This window comes from Canis lupus, chromosome 32 (genome assembly GCF_048164855.1).
Source record: "Canis lupus baileyi chromosome 32, mCanLup2.hap1, whole genome shotgun sequence".
In the NCBI taxonomy this organism is placed as follows: domain Eukaryota; kingdom Metazoa; phylum Chordata; class Mammalia; order Carnivora; family Canidae; genus Canis; species Canis lupus.
Genome location: NC_132869.1, coordinates 23,476,122 through 23,498,976, shown reverse-complemented (window position 1 = coordinate 23,498,976; position 22,855 = coordinate 23,476,122). Strand labels below are relative to the sequence as shown.

The window sequence follows — 22,855 nt, the reverse complement described above, 5'->3', positions numbered from 1 at the left end:
TGTTTATCTGTTAAATGTTGTATTTCCCTCTTGGGGCTGAACAGTATTCAGGGACATAGAGGTGGATATGGAAGTTCTTCCTTATGTTCAATGTCATTATCTTGTAATGGGTAGCTGTTTCCATGAACACAATGCCTGAAAAAATCTTCTCCAGTTTTAATGAGACATTAGAACCAAATAATGTAAAAAGTGTTCTGTCCAGTAAAAAAGAGTCTGGGGTTTTTATTCCTAAGTAATGAATTCGGCTGTATAAATTAAAAAGGCAGAAAATACAACAGTGTTGCATGGGTTCAATATACATCCATTTATTAATGCATATGCCAGAGGATAGCATTGTACTATGCGTTTGGAGAAGTCATTAACAAAGCAATTGCCTAACAATTTAACATGAATTTGTGGATCTCACTGGTCTGTTTTCACACCCAGTAGCAAAATGATTCTGAGAGTCATGATACTAGTCATATCTGTCCTTAACATAGCAGACCAGCTTGTTCACAAAACATAATCATTGCGACAGGTTCTTGTTTCTGTATGTGTACGTTGTCCACTAACAGTTATGACCATAAGTTACAATTACAAGGTACTGCTCTACAGCCAAGTATTTAGATTACAGACTCTAAAAAATCAAACCATAAAAATACAGAAAATGCAAATATTCATAAACTACTTCATATTCAAAATCCAATCTAGTTATATTTTAATGTACCAAGCTGTATTAACTTGTTTTTCTATTGTATCTGATGCATTTGGGGCTTATAAATAATATAAATTACAAAATAATAAGCAGTTTCTTCAGATCTTATTTTACATTTTTCACTAAATAGATGAAGACATGTCTTTTTGCTCCAGTGCAATATATAGTAATGCTGCATTCAGTGTAAATCATTGAATATTTTTAAAAAGAAAAAAAACATTTAACTGATTGAAGTGCTAAGTAAATAAGGAGATAGTCATAACTGTCAGAGGGAAAACCCTAACAGTAGAGTTACTTATTATAGGTAATTTGAAGAAACAAACCTTCCACTGCGTCTCTAAACCCTTAATCCTATGACTTTCTAAAGAATGAAATTTGGTAAAGGTAAGACATAATGCTAGATGGTAAATGTATCAACTTATCTTTTTTTTTTTTACAAATGTGATGTGACCTTGGCAGTTTTAAAGAACAAAGTTTTGTCAATATATCAAACATTGTTAACAAACTCTATTTAGCATTGCTTTGTATAAGTTTGCTTTAATAGCATTTCTTCACAGTGATATTTCAGAAAGGTTGGAAACTGGTCGGCATAAAATATTTCCCACCTTTTCTATTTTAATTTGTATGCAAAAATCATCACAATAGATCTGCAACTATAAAATTACAAACACTTTCTAGAAGTGACTGTATTTCTAGTTATGATAGAAAAGGTTATTTGTATGACATCTACAATGAGGTAAGTCTAAATAAAACAGAATTGGTAACAAATGCTTTCTGATCTATGAGCAATATAAGCTAATTTAACAAAGACAATGGATAAACCAAAAGAATTGTATATTTTAGTATGTTTAAAGGATGAGAAGTTGGTAATGAAATGAAACATTTTAAAAGATACTCTGGATATTTCACTTTACATCATAATTTTGGCACTTCATGGAACATTTATTTCCCAAAGACCAGAACTGGTATAAAAGTTCAGGAGGTTTTCCACATACTTTGTCGACATTGTACTGGATTACTGGCAAACACTGACACGTGGTGAACTAAACATTCCCATGTATTTGCACACGCATGCAGTAGTCGGAATTTATGAATTGTCAAAGATGATATCTTGCAGTATTTGTTTCAAGCGCTCTCTTCGGCAGATCTCGTCTCAGATTTCAGTCTTACGAATTCTTTAGCCACGTCATCGCCGGTCCTCTGAGAGAGTATTCTAAGGATCGTCAAGCCAGTTTCATCCATAGAGACATTTTTCAGAAGGGGATACCATGCTCCATAGCTTCCCTTGTCTGCTATGTTCTGTAGTTGAATTACTGTCATTCCGATAATTCTATCTTCTCTGGCAAAGCAGTAATCTTTAACTGAGAGATGAAGTTCATAGGCCCCTGGCCGGTTTTCATTACCCAGAATGCTGTGTGGATTAAAAATAAGAATTTTGAGCAAAACTTTTACTTCACCTAGGGATCAATATGGTTCTAAAATACTGTTAAAATGTTTCTACATTACTCAGAATGTTATTTGGCAAAATGGAGTATGATGTATTTTAGCTCTGATGCAAATATCATTCATATTTTATTTAAGTTGTTTTTATATAGATATTACTTAGCAATCTAATTTAAAAATGTCTTTGCCTAGAAAGAAATAGGAAATCAATCTGAATATGCTTTACTGTCTTGATATTAAGCATACTAATAGAAACTTTAATTAAAATATGTTACACTTCTTGGAGGTGTGGTCTTCCCACTGATATAGGGGTGAGATGGGTTTGGCAGGAATTGTGGGGGCTAGGCCAAGGCAAGGGGTAGTTCTTGCAAGAATTTCTATGCCATTTCAACATCAATTATTACATACTCTTTTCTTTATCTCAGACTCTTGGATATGCTATTAAATCTAGGAGCCTTTTTCTCGAGGGAATACACACTACAGACTATCAAGCTAACACAGACAACAAGACTATTCAAAAATGCCAAATTAGATACAAATCCCCAGAGTGAATCAGTTCCAGTAGAGTGTGGTGCTTCAATGCCGATTCTTTCTGATGGCAACAGTTAGACACCTGTCAAGTGTGGGGCTGAGGATGGCCTCTACTAACAACAACCTGGCAGTGCAGAACTGAGTATAATGAAGAAGGCTGAGAGGTCAACACTGAGAATAATCCTCTCCTGCCCCTTATTTTACTTCATCCTCAGATATCCTTGACTTTCTAATGAATGCACATCTGTTCCTCAGCAGTACAAGCTTCAAAATCCCTTCCTTTTCTAAGTGACTTTTTTAGATCAAACATTTTGCAGTCACATTTTGTTTCTGGGCAACACTGATAACTGAAGTGTGTACTTACTTATTTTAGAGACAACCTGAGATAATGTGAAAGAAGATGGAAGCATGATGGGTAAGAACAGAACAGCGAAATATAATAGGAGCCAGATCTTGTGAATTAAAATGCATCAAGGGGATCCCTGGGTGGCTCGGTGGTTTAGCGCCTGCCTTCAGCCCAGGGCATGATCCTGGAGTCCTGGGATAGAGTCCCACATCGGGCTCCCTGCATGGAGCCTGCTTCTTCCTCTGCCTGTGCCTGCCTCTCTCTCTCTCTCTCAGTCTGTCTCTCATGAATAAATAAATTAAAAAATCTTAAAAAAATAAAATGCATCAAAATGCTTCCTTTTCCCAGAATCATGCTTGGTCTTTGTACCTCACAGTGTTATATCTGAATTTTGCATGATTCAAGTAATTCCTAGAAACTTTTAGAAGACATTTTAACTGGATCAAATTTTTTTGTGTGTAATTTAGAGGACAGATACATGGAATCTTGTGAGCTGGTTTATTAGCATGGATTATGAATATGTTAATCTATTACAGCCATTTTAAGAGATTTGGTAGGATGGTTAAGTTTTAATGAGTGGTAACAGAGTTTAGTATTCAGAACTTAGTGCGCTGAAAAGTCTCTGGGAAAATAAGAATGCAAAACCAACAAGCAAAGAACCAAGCCAGTGAGAAAACTGTTTTGGTAAGCTAAGTGTGTGTGCATGTCTAAACCCCAAAGGCTTGATCCTGGGTCGTCTTTTCTTCTCTACCCCCAATTCAGCTCATCTAGATTTATGCAATTACATCTATATGCAGATAATTCTCAAGTTAGATCTAACTCTATATTTGATATCCCTTCTGGAATGTAACTTAGACATTTCCAAATCAATAGATTTAGAACAATCTTTGATCTCCTCTTTTGTCCCAATTCCCCCAACCTCAGGAAATCACTATATACCCAATTGCTTATGCCAGAAACCTAGAGGCCATCTTTGATTTCATTCAGTGCCAGACAACTTCCATTTGCCTCAAATGGATATACTTTTCATCATTCTCCTCATACTTTGCAATAGAATATGGACCTGGAAGGACTGTAATCAATTAAATTCTTCATACCGTGTCTTCCAGTTGGTTTTGGTCAACAGGGAGCACTTTCAGAAAGTCAGAAGTAATGATGAGAATGAGGTCAGAGTCTATTTCTCTGGCTTCTTGTGTGTGATGCTGCCCTTATAATAATGTTTCCCTCCATGGAAGGCCACTGCTCTTTTTGAGGTGACTGATGACACATGAAGTTTTTTCCCCTCAATTTTAGTAACTCATTTTCTTCTCCTACATGCACAGTAGGGGTAATAGCCTAACCACTACCAGCTCCAGTTTACATCACTATTGCATATAGTCCTTCAAGTCTCACATCCTAGTAAATTCCTTTGTAAGTAAATCTGTCCTGAAATATCCTAAATTAAGTGTTTTCTGATGCCTAACTTAAATATTCTTTCTTTCATGTGCTACAGTCATTGATTGCAAGTTCTATAGAATCTACTTCCAGTACATATCTAGAATCCTTTCCACTTCTTTCCATCTCTAGTATTTATTTCTATTTCCCTACAATCCTCTGTGAGTCAGTATTATCTCTTGCCTGGCCACTGCAATAGACTTCTAACTTATCTTTACATGTTGGCTCTTGTTTTCCTATAATTTTTTATACAGCAAATAGAATAATCATTTAAGGATATACATTAGATCATTCATGTTCTTATCTGAAAATTCTTCAAGGCCTTCTATTGAACTTCGAATGTAACCTTGTCTCCTTGACCCTGACTGCAAAATTCTGTGCACCTCTACTTTGTACCCATACTCTGGCTACTTCTTCAATTTCATTTCATCTCACTCTCTTGTCCACTACATAATATTTCTTAAATACGCCAAGTATGCTCCTGCCTTAGTCTCTGCATTAGCCATTTTTCTTGGTCTGAGATGCTCTCAACTGTTTTCCATGCATTACTGGTTCTTTTTTTCTTTCCTCTTTAGATTTCAATTTAAAAGTCACATGCTCAGAGAGGCTTTTCTGAGCACCCAGTCTAAGCAGCCAATCAAATAATCTATTCCATCAGCCTATTTTAATTCTCTGTATAGTACTATCCTATGATAAATTTTTGTTTGCGATTTTGATGTTCCTCATTTCTAGAAAGTAACTTCTGTGAGAGCAGAGACCTTCTGTTATATGTACCAAATAATGATGTCTGATGTATGGTAGGCACTGAACAGCTCTTGAACAATGGAAAGGAACTAAAAACATAGCTGTCTTAATTTGCCTGGGATCAGGGATGAACAGGAATACTTCAATCTATAGGTTTTGCTTTCCTTAGCAAAGCCCAGTGCCATTCCTACCGTGAACCCCTCAGTAAATTTAAGCTGTACAGTAGCTATGACCTGGTTGAGTAGGTGAATCGGGTCATGACTTACAACTGGAATGTTTCATTGTACTTTGGTGACCATGTGTTGCTTTTTGTCTTTGTGCCTTGTTTTCTCTTCTTGTCTCCAAGGTTGGGTCCCAGTATACAAACTTCCACAAACGGCCGGAACATTGCAGTGGTCTGCCAGTGTAGGTCATTGATAGCAATCACTAAAAACCAGAGACGGAAAGGAATACAGAGAGTTAGCAAACAAATATGTGAAATCATAGCCTTCCCTTTGGTCCTTAGAGTTAATTATTTTTTTAGAGTTAATTTTTTTAAAAATGATTTATGAAGCCATAATTTGCCCCAGATAGCATCCTAACTCCATTGATTAAAAAAAGAATATCCTTGAAGAAAAAAACAGTTTACGCCTTGGAATGCATACTTGAATAGGCTTTCAGTTCTAAGCTGTGTGACATTGATGTGGTGAGTTAGCTGTAACTGAAATGACATTTGTTACTGATAAAAAGTTATCCTTGTTTAAGTAAAAATGTGATATTTTCATATAAAAAATGAAGATATATTCATCATGAAATACCTAGAAAATATACAGAAAATAGATTAAGATAAAATCTATAATTTTATCAGGGGAAATGACAATATTCTGGTATGTATACTTTCAATATTTAATTACTTTATATATAGAATGCGATCAATATATCATAGTTATGATAAACAGTTATGTTTTTGAAGTCCATCATGGTTATCTTTCTACTTCATTATATATTTTCCAATTGCAAATATTCTACTTTACAGATAGTCTATCCTATATTTAACTAGTCACTTCATGTTAAATATTATGGCTGTTTCCTAATTTCAGGCATCATAAAGAATTTTTAAATGTACATTCTTTTTTTAAAAGATTTTATTTCATTCATTTTATTTCATTTCTCTCATTGATGAGAGAGAGAGAGAGTGAGAGAGAGAGAGAGAGAGAGAGGCAGAGGGAGAAGCAGACCCCATGCAGGGAGCCCAACACAGGACTTGATCCCTGGCCTCCCGGATCATGCCCTGGGCCGAAGGCAGGCACTAAACCACTGAGCCACCCAGGGATCCCCATAAATGCACATGCTCATATGTACACTTTTTCTCATCCTTTGATAATGTTAAAAATATAATTAAAATAGTTAATATAGAACTTAACCATTAAATTTCACCTTCAAAATGCCCGCAGCATTGAGAGGGTTTTTTTGTAATCTAAAACCAATAGATTGAACTAGTCATTAAAAACAAACAAACAAAAAAATCAAGCCAGTTGTTGAAAATCAAATAGAAAGGAAGTAAATATGTAGGTAGGTAGATAATGTGAATAGTAAGAACATACTGACTTAACATACAAAATTTGAGAAGTAATGGAGCCAACCATAGCACTAACGTTCAATGTATATCCTAGCATCAATGAGAGAAAATGTTCAAACTATATTGTTTTGAAATGTAATCACCAATGTATTTAAACCAATTGGATATTTCAGATAATATAGGTTAAATATCTGTGCCATTGATTTTTTTTTTCAGTTTTAGATAAAAAGTTCTGGTTTCATGAAAAAAATATGAGCATATTCTAAAATAATTAAACATTTAACAAAACAGATCTAAGAAACAATTACTTTTTTATATTATTGCTCAGGCTTAAAGTCTAGGAGGCCGTTTGATCTATCTGGACTTGATATATACCTTTTACAGTGACTTTATGCTCTCCAGTTCCTGGGATAGCAGTGATGTCCACATGAACGGAGATCTGACCCACTGAATCTTTGGAGGGGCGACCTGCAAATAAGCAGACATTTACTGGCTCAAACTTTCAGGCTGCTTTAATAATAGACATGTACATTTTCTGCATAAGGGACTTTAAGGTGAGTTCATGGAAGTGAATGGTTCTTTTCATCAATAGCATATAATAGGTATTGATAAATGTTCACTAACTTAAATTTGCTACGCAGGTTTTAGGCCTTGGTATAATCATTTAGTCCACTGAACGAAAATTTCGTATGGTCCCAGGGCTCATAAGACACCCTGTTAGTAGTAGTATGGTGAAAAGAACTTGCAGTTGCCTTACTAGGTGCTTAATTAAGTTCTATTAATTGCTTATGTGCAAAGGTGTGCTATTGCCTTTCATTCATAAAAGAGTTTTTCTAAATGCAGTATATCAAAGCACTGGGGCCACAGAGATGGTTCTGTAGAATATCTCCTTTCATGAAGCCCACAGTAGGCCAAGAGAGACCAGCCTATGAATTGCTGAAATACAGTGTGATAAGTTCTATAATGTATATTTACAAGGTCTACTGATGTCATAAAAAGGCATAGTCAATTCTCCCCTGGTAAAGTTTAGTCAAGGGTTAACATACTGTTTTGGAAAGTGCCTGTGGTTTGGGGTTAAATACATTTAAATTCAAATCATAGTTATACCATTCTCTGATTAGATCTTGTCATATTTTCAAGTTTATTTTCTTATTTGAAACATAGGAATAATAACACCAATCTCTTAATATATACACATGTATTAACATCTATCAACATTCATATTTTTTTCTACAAATAGGAGCATATGTTCTAACTATCCTTTACCTTTTATCTTTTCACCCAAAACTATATTATAATAATCATTCCATTTCACTCTGTATAAAGCTATCCCTTTTTCTTTAAGATAGCCTGGTCTATCACAGCACTAACTACAAACAAATGTTCAATAAATACTTGCATGAAATGAATCACTGAGGTTTTAAAAAAATATTTTATTTATTCATAGAGACAGAGAGAGAGAGAGAGGCAGAGACACAGGCAGAGGAGAAGCAGGCTCCATACAGGAAGCCCGACGTGGGACTCGATCCCAGGCCTCCAGGATCACACCCCAGGCTGCAGGCAGCACTAAACCGCTGCGCCACTGGGGCTGCCCGAGATGTTTATAAATAGTTAAAACATTAAAATATTTAAAACGAGTTAAAATAATGTTTGGCATTTATTCCATTATATGAATATACCATAATTTATTTAACCATATTTTGGTTTTCAAACTTTTGCTATTATGAACTATAATGAGTGCTTATTACTCATATTTACAAGTTTATAGTATAATTTCAGGAAGTAAAATTTACTTATGAAATGTAGGTGGAATTTTAATTTTGTCCCATAGAGATTTTTAAAAGATGATTCTTACTTCTTTTATTTAAAAGTTTTTAAAATTCCAGTTTAATTAACATATAGGATTATATTAGTTTCAAGTATACAATATAGTGCTTCATCAATACTACTACACTGCTCACTACACTACACTACATCATAAGTGTACTTTTAATCCCCTTCACCTATTTCACCCAACCCCCCTCATCCCCTCTGGTAGCCATCACTCTGTTCTCTGTAGTTAAAAGTTCATTTTTCAGTTTGTTTCTTTTTTTCTTCATTTGTTCTATTTCATAAATTCTACATATGAGTAAAACCATATAGTGTTTGTCTTTCTCTGATTGACTTATCCCATTTACCATTATACCCTCTAGATCCATCCAAGTTGTTGCAAATGGCAAGATCTCATTCTTTTTTGTGGCTAAGCAATATTCCTTGTATATACATACTATATCTTCTTTATCCATTCATCAGTTGATAGACACTTGGGCTTCTTCCATAACTTGGCTATTGTAAATAATGCTGCTATGAACATCAGGGTGAATGATCTCTTTGAATTACTGTGCTCGCATTTTTTTGGTAAATACCCAGTAATGCGATTACTGTAACATAGGGTAGTTCTATTTTTTTTTTTTTTAAGAGTAGTTCTATTTTTAACTTTTTTTAGAAACCTCAATATTGCTTTCCAGGTTGGCTGAATCAGTTTGAATCCCTACCAACAGTGCACAGGCTCCTTTTTCTTCACATATTTGCTAACACTTGTTGCTTCTTGTGTTTTTAATTTTAGCCACTCTGACAGGTGTGAAGTAATATCTCATTGTGGTTTTGATGTATATTTCCCTGATGATGAGTGATGTTGAGCATCTTTCCATGTGTCTATTGCCCATCTGTATGTATTTTTTTGAGAAATGTCTGCTCATATCTTCTGGCCATTTTTAAATTGGATTATTTGTTTTTATTTTTTTTGGTTTTGTTTTTAGTGTTGACTTGTGTAAATTCTTTACATATTTTGGATACTAACCCTTTATCAGATATGTCATTTATAAATATCTTCTCCCATTAAGTAGGGTGCCTTTGCATTTTGTTGATTGTTTCATTCACTGTGAAGAATTTTTTTATTATGATGTAGTCCCAATAGTTTATTTTTTCTTGTTTCCCTAGCATCAGGAGACATATTTGGAAAAAAATGCTATGGTCATGTCAGAAAAATTACTGCCTGTAATATTTTCTAGGATTTTTATGATTTCAGGCCTCATATTTAGGTCTTTAATACATTTTGAGTTCATTTCTGTGTATGGTGTAATAAAGTGGTCCAGTTTCATTCTTTTCTATGTAGCTGTCCAGTTTTCCCAACATTATTTGTTGAAGAGACTTTTCCCAATGGAATATTCTTCCCTATGTCTGGGTTTTCTATTCTGTTCCTTTGATCTGTTTGTCTATTATTATGCCAGTACCATCCTGTTTTGATTATGCTGGCTTTGTAGTCATATCTTGAAATCTGGGATTGTGATACTTCCAGTTTTGTTCTTCCTTTTCAAGATTGCTTTGGCTATTCAGGGTCTTTTGTGGTTCCATAGAAATTTTAGGTTTATTTGTTCTAGTTCTGTGATAAATGCTATTAGTATTTTGATAGACATTGCATTAAATCTATAGATTACTTTGTGTAGTATGCATATTTTAACACTATTTGTTCTTCCGTGAGCTTTCCCACAGAGATCTTAACAATTTATATGCAATATATGAGACTAACAAAAATCTTATTTTTTTGAATGACTAAATGACTAATGGCCAAAGCTGAAAATAAAAGGTTCCCAATTTCTACCTTCAGGAAATCACTGATCTGGGTCAGAACCTCTCAGCAAGACCTGCTAAGAGCCAGTTCACCACAAGGACCCCCCTGCCCAATCCCAGTCATTTGATGATAAAAGGTTTGAAAGATAGAAAGTGAAGGGAGGATAGGAAATGCTTTTTCTCTTTTCTTTTCTTTTTTCTTAAACCTGAGGTAAAGGGAAGAAAAATCCAAGAGATATACTCCTAATCCTTAGAAATACCAGCAAGATGGTAATTTCAGGTTTGAATTAGTTGTTTACTTAGCAGACAATAAGACCTGAGCCAATTAGGGGACAACCAGCCACAGAGTATGCCAGGACTACCTCCTTAAATCCATGGCTGCTTGAAGATGAGAAATGGTTTCTGAATGGTTTTGAAGTGCCAGAGTTGGGGACAAGAAAGGGAAGATGTGGTTGTGGGCTTTGGCCTTGTCAGGAATTGTCATAGATGGGGCAAAGGTGCAGGCACCTCAGAGGAATGTGGAGTGATGAAACAGGTGAGGTGCATCAGGAATAAGAGGGCAAGTCTGAAGCTTTGGAAGAATCCATTAATGCCTTGAGTGACTATTTGGAAATAAGTCTCACACCAGCCAGTCATGTCTAGCAAGCATCTGCTTCCCCAAAGAGAACGAACTGGAACAGCCTATAGCATTAACCATTAACAATGATCCCTTAAATAAACAATGACTACAAATGATCACCACTGAAGCTGAAATAGTCTTTTCCTTCTCTTTGCTTTCTCCTCCATAACATAAAAACTACCACCAGGAGAAGAAAGATAAGGCAAGAAAAGCCCACACCTTCCTTCTCCTATCCTTCCTACTGCTAGCATCACCATTTTCACCTTCTGGGGAAATAAGGAGAGCTTTGAATCTAATAAATGATTAATGTGAGCAACAACAGGTCTTAAAAATCTGAATAACTTTCTAATGGTGCAAGTAACTAATACAGTACAGATGTGGACTGTGAAATCAGTAACGGAGGCATCTGTGCAACACAAAGTGTGGTCACAAGCAAAGGCGAGAACTTTTTTTTTTGGAAAATAGGATAGTTTTATGTCATCACTAACTTGGTACAAAGTCTTCCTATTCAAGAATATAATATGTCTTCCTATTATACAAGTTGTCTTTTATATACTTCAATTATGTTTTATATTTTTCTTTATGTGAATGACATATTTTTAAAGACCTTTAAAATATTTATTTTAAATTTTATTTATTTTATTAAGATTTTATTTATTTATTCATGAGACACAGAGAGAGAGAGAGACAGAGAGAGAGAGAGAGAGAGAGAGAGAGAGAGAGAGAGAGAGAGGCAGAGACACAGGCAGAGGGGGAAGTAGGCTCCATGCAGGGAGCCCAATGTAGGACTGGATCCTGGGCCTCCAGGATCATGCCCTGAGCCAAAGGCAGACTCTCAACCGCTGAGCTACTCAAGCGTCCCTATTTATTTATTTTAGAGAGAAAGAGAACATGAGTGGGAGAAAGAGAGAGAGTGAAAGAGAGAGAGACAGAGAGAGAGAGAGAGAGTGTCTCAAGTGGAGTTCTTCCTGGGCACAGAGCCCAATGTGGGGCTTGATCTCATGATGATGAGTCAATTGCTTAATTGACTGCATCACGCAGGTGTTCCAGAATGTGGCATATTTTTAAAAGCTTATCCCAGGTATTTTATCGTATTTTAAATGGGACCACTTCTTCCATTATATTGATAATAGGAAGGGGAGTGATGATTGTGTATGAATATTTTTATCCATCCAGTTGGATTTTTTGAGAGAGAGCAAGAGAAAGAAAGGAGGGTGGAGGAGTAACTGGAGAAGGAGAGAGAGGATCTTAAGCAGGCTCCATGCCCAAGCCCCGCCAACATGAGGCTTTTCCCACGACCCTGAGATCATGACCTGAGCTGAAATCGAGAATCTGATGCTTAACTGTCTGAGCCACCCAGGAGCCCCCACCAACTGAATTTTTTAATGAAAGATTTGCACCTAATTCTTCTGAGTGTTGCACATACATAATCATCTTTAATTAATTAAACATTTCACTTTTCCTTTACAGTTTTTATACTTCTCGTTTGCCTTGGCTAATTTTATTGACTTGTACTTCTACATTACATGACAGTATTTAAAGTAGATGTGCTTGTTATCCTCCATTTGGCTAAGTTCATTTTCTTCTCCACTCTGCCTTCTGTCCCCAGAGGCTATCTATAATTTTAGTGTTGTCTTGTATACACTAGTGTCTATTTGGGTCTAGCCAAAGGGAAGCCCTGGCAAGAGATTAGAAGGAAGGAAGAGCATCAGGTCAGGTATTTCTTTCTTTAGTCTTCTTCCTATGGGCTTACCTTGTGCTGACCAAATCTTGCAACCAAACATCATAATTTCCTTCAAGCAGCTCTCACTAGTGACAGTATTTTTCCAGGTTCTAGTTGCTTCTTCCTCCCTTGTTATGGTCAACAGGTCAATAGTTCACTATTCCTTCTAGTTTCCTTATATTCCCTGTCCATACTTTCCACATAGTTTCTTTATTAAATCCTTTCCAAATAATCTTAATTTGAAGTGTGCCATCTGGGAAATGTACCTGCTAGGACTTCAGTTAACAGAATTCATGTTTCTGATTTGCTCAAAAGTTTAATGAAAATGCTTCTAGTATTTTCCCAATACACTGTTTTGTGGAACAATGAGACAGTCTCGGGGGAGGAGCAGGGCTTAAAATATAGATATGAATTCTTAGCAATTGTTATGGATTTCACAGAAAAGAAAATCCTTAAGGGGACTCTTCAAGGCTGAGTTGGAGTTCATCTTTGAGACAAAGGAGGTCAAGGAAATAGTGTGAGTGTACATTCATCAGACAGAATGGTACATCCTGGAAACTGGAAGTAGTTCCCTATGGATGGAGCACAGATGAGAGAGTAGCAAGAGGAAACCATTAAGAAAATCTTGGCATCTTAAATGCTATTTAGAAGTGTTTAGACATTATCCCAGAGTTTCTTAGTAGTTTCTTAAGTTTTTGGCTATGAATGGCAGAGTCAGATTTATTTCTAAATAATTCCTCTCATTTGTGTAAAAGATGGATCATTCTCATCACTCCATTCTCTTCTGGGAACACTTGCCTCTCACTGTACCATGAATGAAGTCCTAAAATCCAGCACTTTCCTAGAATGCTTCCGAAGACCTTTTACTTCATGTGTGTTGTTGGTCCATGATGTTTTCATTAGCCTAATTCTTAAAAACTTTCTTCATGTTTTCCAAGACAAACCACGTTTTGGGAACATCTTTTCTTGGTTAACCTATGAAGCCCTGTCCAGATACCTCTACTATAAAAATACTTACATTTTTTTATCCTATAAATAATCTGCAACTATATTCTTGATTTTGTCAAATACTGAAAATCCTGGACAATGGACTCATTCTGCTTTGATTATGAAGATGTTCTCAGTTACTCACTAACATAATTAAAACTCTATGAATATTCATATTCTTATTTTTATTTGTTTTATTTTCTTTAAAGATTTTATTTATTTATTCATGAGAGACACACACACACACACAGAGAGAGAGAGAGAGAGAGAGAGAGAGGCAGAGACACAGGCAGAGAGAGGAGAAGGCTCCATGCAGGGAGCCTGATGTGGGACTCGATCTCGGAACTCCAGGATCACACCCTGAGCCTAAATCAGATGCTTAACCGCTGAGCCATCCAGGCATCCTTTCTTATTTTTAAAGTAGGGATAAAACCACCTACTTGGCAGCACTGTGGTGAGGGTAAAAAGAGATAATTTAAAAATATGCAGAGTATTTTGAGTCTTGCATTTAATGACTGCTAGGAAATGGTTCCAAGTTTATTATGATAATAATTCAATTCTTAATAAGGGAATATTTAAAAGTTATTAAATTCCTTGAAGATTCATGCATAATGCCCACATATAAAAATTATGAAAAATACTATGGACATTATGGTTATCTAGATCAAAGACTGTAAGAAGATAACTTCAGAATGATGGATGTTCTGCTCAAAACCTTGGAATTCTACTTTCTTCACTAAGACTTTCTGGGTTGTGTAGAATAGAGATGGCAGATTTTTAGAGCCCTCAAATGTCTAATAGAGAAAACTCCTCCTTTATAATGTAAAATCTTTTATTAATCAAGTATCTGGTAAAATGAGTCTTCTTGATTAACAGTATTGTTTTGTTTTTGTTGAAATCACAGTTGATGGGAAAAGGCCTCTAAGTGAAGTGAAAATGCATCCAGGTTGCATATTTGTCATTGTTATTTTACTAAGGATCAGAGCTTGTTCAGTGCTTGGGTTTGTGGTTAAAACTTGTCTGGATTGTCCTATATGTATTCTAGGAGCAGTGATATAGCAGTGGCTGGGTTCTGCCCAGAGTAAACATCATGAAATGATGGCCAGGCAAGTAATTGATTTGATGTGTTTATAACTGAGAAGAGCCTTCCATCAGGACACTCACTTGGAGATGTCACTTCTTCATTTGCGTTTCTAATCACGAGGTTAAAGTTTTTAATTGTGTTGTTACAGAATTTGAGAGATTTTTATGGTAGAAAATATAAAACTCTAGTTAGGAAACTGTGGATTTGTTTGCTGCCCTTACATTGGAGGAAAAATTTTACACTCTTTTAAAACAAATAACAGCCTAAGAGACTTGCCTAAAACCATTTAAAAGCTATTGTTTAAATGCACAGATACATGTTTTCCCCTTTTACAAATTGCTTTTTTGCAGTCTTCTACATGTACCTGCTGTCTGTGTATGTAGGAGTATGTGTGTTTCCTAAAGAGATACAGACAGTTGCAATGGGAAAAGAAAAACATTAAAAATTATACTTATGTACTCAGCAGTGCTTGAACACTTTTGTGAAATTGCCTGAGTGGATACATTTACTAGACTCTAAAGATACACATTTCCCTAACACAAAATGTGAAATTTACTGCTCAATCAACTCAAGCATAGCCTTGAGAACTGACTTCTTAATGTGTTACAACCCTAAACAAGTAGAATTAGGGAGTAGTTTAAAAGCATTTATCATAGCCATTATTGCTTTAATAGTCATGCTATTTGCAATTGCCAACTCCAGGTCCTGCTAGCATGGTAAGTGTTTACACCACTCCGTGGTAGCCACGTTATGGCTGGTATCATAGTTAATTACGGAGATTTTTTTCTTCCTAACTACATTTTATAATGACGAGAAACATTAATAATTCATAATTTTATATCCAATTATATAATACACATATTCTTTGATAGATACTAAATGACCAATTCATTGGTTCAATGTGCAAGCAGTCCTTACTTTACATGGTGTGATATGCCCAGATTTCAGCTTCCACAGTTTAGTTAAGTAACGCCTGTGTCCCAACAGACAGGTTTAGATTTCAGTTACAATGGTGTACTATGTGTATGGTTCCACAAAGTACAAACTTTGCTACTAGATTTTTAGTCCACAAATCACTACTTGTAGTAACAGATATATCATTAGTGATCAACTACATTGCTTCTTTCAAAGTCTGTTGGTATCCATCTGTTCGGTTTACACACAGTGAAGTGTGTAGTTGTGTTGATGCCTTGTTTCCCATTGATAAACCGATGTAACATTTTCAAACATGGATGATCAAAAGAAGGAACTGACCAGCAAAAATGCAAGTGCAGCAAAGAAACAAGTGATAAGATTAGAGTGGAATTTGCATGGAATGTAAATGAGTTAATTGACATGATTACTGAGCTTGGGAATTTGACACTCCTACAAATGGAGAGACTAAAGAATAGCTGGGGACCTCCATAGAAGTGAACTGATTGGCAATAGATGAAGAAGAAGATGAAGATGTCCTAGCAGAGGTGACATTGGAGGAAAATCTTCACATTTAAGAAACCTTGAGATATGTTATAATATTGAAAGGAGAAAGGAGAAAATGCCAGTAATTGACCCAAACTTTGGAAGGAAGATGACATTCCATCAAGGCATACAAAAGATGTTTGCCCTTTATAGTTACATGATAAGAAAAAGGCAAGTACTATTCAAACTACTCTTGATACGATTTTAAAAAGAAATTAAACACTTTAATTTTCAATGTTTTTAGTATTTCCAATTACAATGTATTAAATGTTCTATTTATTTGCCTATAGATTTATAACTGACAATAAAAGGCCTTGTTTCTTTTGACAATGTTTCCAAGAGAAAAAAATCCTACTTTTTTTCCTATTACTTAGCAAAATTGCCTTTGTACAATTGTGGTTTGCTTGGTTATTTTTACTCTGCATTACTGTGCAAAGTGAGCACTGGGTACATATATCTGAGTTGATTCATTTACTACTTTTGCAGGTGCTGAAACTATGGAAGCTGCTTACTTAAGTCAGATGTGAGTTAGATACATGTGTGTTATACTGTGTTAGATATTTTTCCTCCCATCTAGCAGGTTTGGTTGGCTATAGCTTTGAATCGGATTACCAGCCTTTGTACATGGTGGAATCTGTTCATTGCCTATCCCAGGGTAAAAAAAAAAAAAAAAGGAATTGAACAAAAGCATTTAAAGAAAATATATATCGATCAGGCAGTTATTTCCCAAAAGAGAAAGGCAACATATAAGAGATTCCACTTCCCATGGAACAGAATATGAAAATCACCAATATGGTGCTTTTTAATGCATTTATCAATTTTTGTAAAACGGAATGAAAATTTAATCAGAGGCTATGCCTGTTATATAATCTTTTTTATTCAAAACCCATTGGAATTAGATAGTTGTGTCTCAAATCAACACCTGGGCCTCTGAAATGTGTCTTTTGTCACCAACGTTAGTAGCCGAGGCTTACCAAACTTTCTCCTTCAGGAATGAGAACTGCTTATGTGAATAAACATTGGCAAATGGTGCAGGATGAAAGAACTGATTGCTTTATTTTAAGTCCTTTTTAGAAGAGCAGCTTTTGAGGATAATAGATCCTGATTACTATCAGATTATGATATACCATTATATAAGCACACTAATAGAGTTAGTTTCTCATCCTCCATAATTTTAGCACACTCTGTGAGGGAATAATATTATAAACATTTAGTAATGATTATTCATGTAATGTTTCAAGTTGGTAATTACCCTTAAGACCTCAATAAGCATTCTGTAAAATATCAGATGAAAACTATTACAACTTCTCCAGTAACTCCTACATTTTAGCCAGACTGCTTAAGCCTCTGACAAGGGGATTTGAATCTGGTTCCATGGATCTTTGCTGGGACCCTCTAAAAGAAGGCATGGCTTCATGCGAGACAACCATTCTGGCAATGTCACAGTTGAAAATCATAGCTGGAAGATCTACAACTCCAAGTGGGAGTAACCTACCTCCATTAAGTTCTCTAAGTTGTTAGACATCATCAAAGATTGTAGGTAGAATAAACCAGGAAGTGTCTTATTGACTTGAACTCTTTTCCTCCTCTTATAGACCTTCTTGTGCTTTCCTCCTGATTCTCACCTGTTCTTTGCTCATTATCTCCAACTATTTAATACATATTTGAAGGAACTCACGGTAGTCATGAATGGTTACAATTTTTGACCACTTATGTGTGGCAGGCATTGTGCTAAGTGCTTTAATTATGAGATCTTGCTTTGATATTAGAAAAAGGAATGTGTACATTTTGCAGATGGTGAGACTGGGGCCTAAATGTTACCTGTCCAAGTCACTAAAGGGAAAAGCTGGGGCCTGATCTTGGATCTCTGGTATAGAGGATACAGTATATACCATGCAGTGATGCTAATTAAATAGCTTTTCTCCCAGCTCCCACTTTCACATCAAAGAGGAAAAAGCAAACTCCATCTTGGTGTTTTATTTTCTTTTTTGGCATTTAAAATCTTGCTGAACTAAAATGGAAAAAAGATCTGAAATCAAAGATAAACATCGTACTACATAGAGAGCATCTGGATACCTTAAGATTATGTTTTTATGTGATAACACTTAGCTTGCATTTGCAACTTTTTTAAAAAGACATATTTATTCATGATAGAAAGAGAGAGAGAGAAAGAGAGCGAGGCAGAGACACAGGCAGAGGGAGAAGCAGGCTCCACGCTGGGATCCCCACGCAGGACTTGATCCTGGGACTCCAGGACGGCGCCCTGGGCCAAAGGCAGGCGCCAAACCATTGAGCCACCCAGGGATCCCCGCATTTGCAACTTTTTATATTAAACATAAACACCACAGTTATCACTCAAATATATGTTTAAATTAATTTTGCCTCCTGGAAAAATATGGTTTCTTAGATCTCTGTGCTTTAGTCCTAAACTTACTACTGATTGAAATATCTTTTTTTTCTTGCAAATTTTTCATAATTCATGTTAGTTAACATATAGGATAGCATTAGTTTCAGGAGTAGAATACAGTGATTCATCACTTACATGTAATACTCAGTGCTCATCCCAACAAGTGCCTTCCTTAATGCCCATTACACATTTACTGGATTCCTCCCCTCCCCTCCCCTCCAGCAATCCTCAGTTTGTTCTCTATAGTTAAGAGTCTCTTATGGTTTGCCTCCCTCTCTGTTTTTATTTTATGTTTCCTTCTCTTCCCCTATGTTCATCATTTTTGTTTCTTTAATTCCACATATGAATGAAATCATATGATATTTGTCTTTTTCTGACTTATTTTGCTTAGCATTGGTTCTGTCCATGTTATTGCAAATGGCAAGATTTCATTCTTTTTGATGGCTGAGTAGTATCCTATTAAACACACACAAACACACACACCACTTTATGGACTGAAATAGATTGCTATTTTACATCACTGAGTTTTCATGGCTATAGCATGCCATGAAACATCCTTCATAGTGTTGCTGCGAAATTAGTGATTAATAAGATTTAAGATGTGTCAAATCTTTGAATTAAGTCACTGTGCTAATTGGATATCCTTTTAGAATTGTACTGGAAAGTTTAGTTATCTTAATTTGAAGTAGTTTAGGATTGAAAAATATAGTTTTCAGAATGAAAGTATTTTAGAACTAAACAGGGCCTTGGAAACTATTTGACCAATCTCTTATTGGAAGCTAAATGTCTTAAACAAATTGCCATGGCTGGGCAATATCATTGGTAGGTCTCCTTATTTTCAGTTATGGTCTCTTTCAACTGACAAACTATCTTGCCTCTGAAAAGGCTTTTAAAATCCACCTGATGGGACAGACCATCAAAAAAAAAAAACAAAAAAAAAACTGAGGTTGGTAGGATGTGAATATGGTCAGTTACTGCTGTTTTTCTTACCTGGAAATTCAGTACTTAAAAAAATCGGAAAATTTTCAACTTCAACGCTGACTTTAAACACTTACTAGTATCTGAGACCTATTTCTAATGAAGTCAGTCATTAGCTGTTTCACGTGACCTGTCAAAAATCTCTCTTCCAAAGTCTATTCATGCACTACAATTACTAACAAACAAGAGTGCCTATGAGGGAAAAGGAGGAGATGTATAATTTCCACATGGCAGCATGTATGCACACCAGTTAACTCATTATTGATAGGAAGAGACTAGGGAATGATGCATTTTGAGGGAGGAGAGTTTCAGAACACGTTTTTTCTACTTGTCACTGAAGTCAGTAAACATAGTAGTAGGAGCCTAGCTAGTTCAGATGAGCAAAGTCAGGCTTGGGGCTATGCACCCCTCACTTCAAATGATTGGATCTATCAGTCACCAAAGACTGTTGAGAAGTAACTGTTTATCTTACCAATTTACCTCAAAGTATTGTCTGAATAGATCATCTTCCTTGAGGATGAGTAAATACAGGGTTTCTGAAAAACAAAATCTACAGCACAAGAAAAGAATAACAATATCTCAAGGATTCAAGGGAGAAAGCCTATTCCTAGAAACCATGTTCCTGAAGAAATCAGAATAAAAAACGGAGCCATAATAAATGTACACTATAAGCAAATATTTTGAGCTATGAATTCTGAATTTTTAAATAATTTAGTTTGTTTTGGAAAAATTAATAAGGCACAAAATTATCCTTATATATATAATAACATATATAAATATTTTATATAAATAATAAAATATATACATATATTTAGGTGAAGAAGAGAAGAAAGGAAGAGGGGAGTAAAGAGGATAAAAAAAAGTAAGAAAGGAGGAAGTAAAGGAAGAAGGAATATATCCAAAAAGAAAAGCAAAATACAATTTCAGCTGGTCTATAATTTTCCTCACAAAATAAAATTCAGAAGGAAATGGAACAATGCCTACAAAGTTATGAGGGAGAGATTCTATGATCTTAGAATTTTAAATGCAGCCAAGTTATTTCTCATCCGTGAAAGAAACAAAGTAATTTCCAAAAATTCAAGAGCTAAAAAAATTTTTTAATGTTTATATTATATATATATATATATATATATATATATATATATTTATCCCCAGAGGAGACTAAAGAAGTTGTGTTGTATAAAGCATGGCAATGAGCACTGGTGCCATTTAAATATGACAATGTATTTTATTGTAACTACCAGGTGAGTATCAAATGGATATATATCCCTTATTAATTAGATTTGAGTTTATGAGGGCAGGCATAGTCTTCTTAGTTTTATATTCACAGTGCCTGCCTCTGTGCACAATGAAGAAGCTCCATAAAGAGGTAGAAGAGTAGGAATTTGGATGCTGTATGGATTGAACAGGAAGGCAGGTATTAAGAAGGGATGAACTATGTAATGGGAATGTAACTTTGAAAGCTTTGTTCTCTTGGTTCTAATGTTGGAATATTGGGTAAGTGAATCAGTGGTGAAATGAAATTATGGACACACTCACTGGAGATTTTCCTTTTCAAACTAAATGGGTATTGATCTATGCCTGGCTTCTAATATAGAGAAGTACTTTCTTGTAATATAATAGCTACAGAGACCAGTTGCCATCTTTGCAGGAAAATCATGATTTTGAATAGTTAAAAACAATTCTGTGAATAGATGGAGTGCAAAATATGCTTTGTAGTTTGGAGCTTAAAGATGCTCATGGAAGTTTCTTAATTATAAAGATTTTGCGAGTTTGGGTTTGTCGAATTGGCAAGTTCTATTTAATATTGTGTTAAAATGACAAGACACAAGCAATAATGAAAGAAGAATAAAAAGAAAAATCCTGGGGTGGGGGCACCTGGGTGGCTCAGTGGTTGAGAGTCTGCCTTTGGTTCAGGTTATGATCCCTGGGTCCTGGAATGGAGTCCTGCATCAGGCTCCCCGTGGAAAGACTGCTTCTCCCTCTGCATGTCTCTGCCTCTCTGTGTTTCTCATGAACAAATAAATAAAATCTTAAAAAATTTTTAAAAAGAGACAAGTCCTGGGAAGAAACACTTAAAATTATAGAGAAAGTCTACAAAACTAGGTCTGAAGTTCACCTGGGTGAGGATTCATAAAAGGAAAAACATGAAAATTATTAAATATAAGAAATAAACAGAGCAACATGCTAATTAGTTAACAACCACTCCCCATCAAGTCTCTCTGGGGAACTGCTTTCATTGGTAAAACAGCTAGAACACTAGGAAATTGTGACAGACTTTTTACCTCCCCTCACTTTGTTACAGCACTCCTTTAATGTTGCATTACATTATTTATGTGCTTCTAGTTTGTCTTGCCCACCAAAATATAAACTCTGTGAGGAAATGATTTTTGTCCTGGTCACAGATATTTAGTGCCTAACATAATGCCCAATACATGGGAGGTACTCAATAAATTTTTGCCAAATATACATATTTACAAAAATTTTAAAAAGGTTAAGAATAATGCTTAAAGTGCAAGTTTGAGGTTCTAAGGAATAATTATAAATGATTTTATATATATATATATATATATATATATATATATATATATATATAAAACCTTGGAGTTTTATCATGATTTACATCTCTCTTTTGACTTTGCAGCTTTTAAATAAGAGATAAAGTATTATAAAAACAGTTGAGATCCCAAGAATACTTCTCCCTGTCCTCATTCTCCATTATCATGGACTTAGAGCTTATTCCTTAAATGTTTTATACTTGTATTGATCAATCCATAAATATGCATTTATAAATCTTATATGTATTATTTAATACATTTAAAGATACTTATAAAGTACTCTGAGTATAATTTTATACCTTGCTTTACTTCACTCAATTTAGAGGTTTAATAAATGTTGCTATAGTTCATTCATTTATAATCTCTGTATCATTTTATGAATAGATCATTATTCATTCATGTACTCCCCATTAATGATTATTTAGGTTGTTGCCAATATTTTACTGTAGCAAATGAAGCAACAAAATATCAATAGCTTCAATAGCCATTTTTTTGTCTCCTGTTGAGATTTTGATCAGCATTGCATTGAACTTATAGATTTATTGGGACCTTGATGATGATGTTGAGCAGTCCATGAGCATGGTACTTCTCCGTTTATTCACTTATTCATTTATGTTTTACTTTGAACAAAATTTCAACTTTTCCTTCGAGGTTTAATACATATTTTGCTAAATTTACTTGT

The 22,855-nt window shown here is 35.1% G+C and overlaps 1 protein-coding gene across 1 annotated transcript in view; it reads right to left on the bottom strand.

The window, feature by feature from the left end:
- Positions 1-280: 280 nt before the first annotated feature.
- The window catches only part of UNC13C (unc-13 homolog C), a 548,174-nt gene continuing 525,599 nt past the window's right edge, over positions 281-22,855 (bottom strand). The window contains exons 30-32 of the mRNA XM_072808724.1: positions 7,126-7,218; positions 5,459-5,618; positions 281-2,105 (exon numbers count right to left, since the gene is read on the bottom strand). Coding sequence (XP_072664825.1) covers positions 1,820-2,105; positions 5,459-5,618; positions 7,126-7,218 — 539 coding nt within the window. The 3' untranslated portion in view covers positions 281-1,819. The remainder of the gene's footprint in view (positions 2,106-5,458; positions 5,619-7,125; positions 7,219-22,855) is intronic.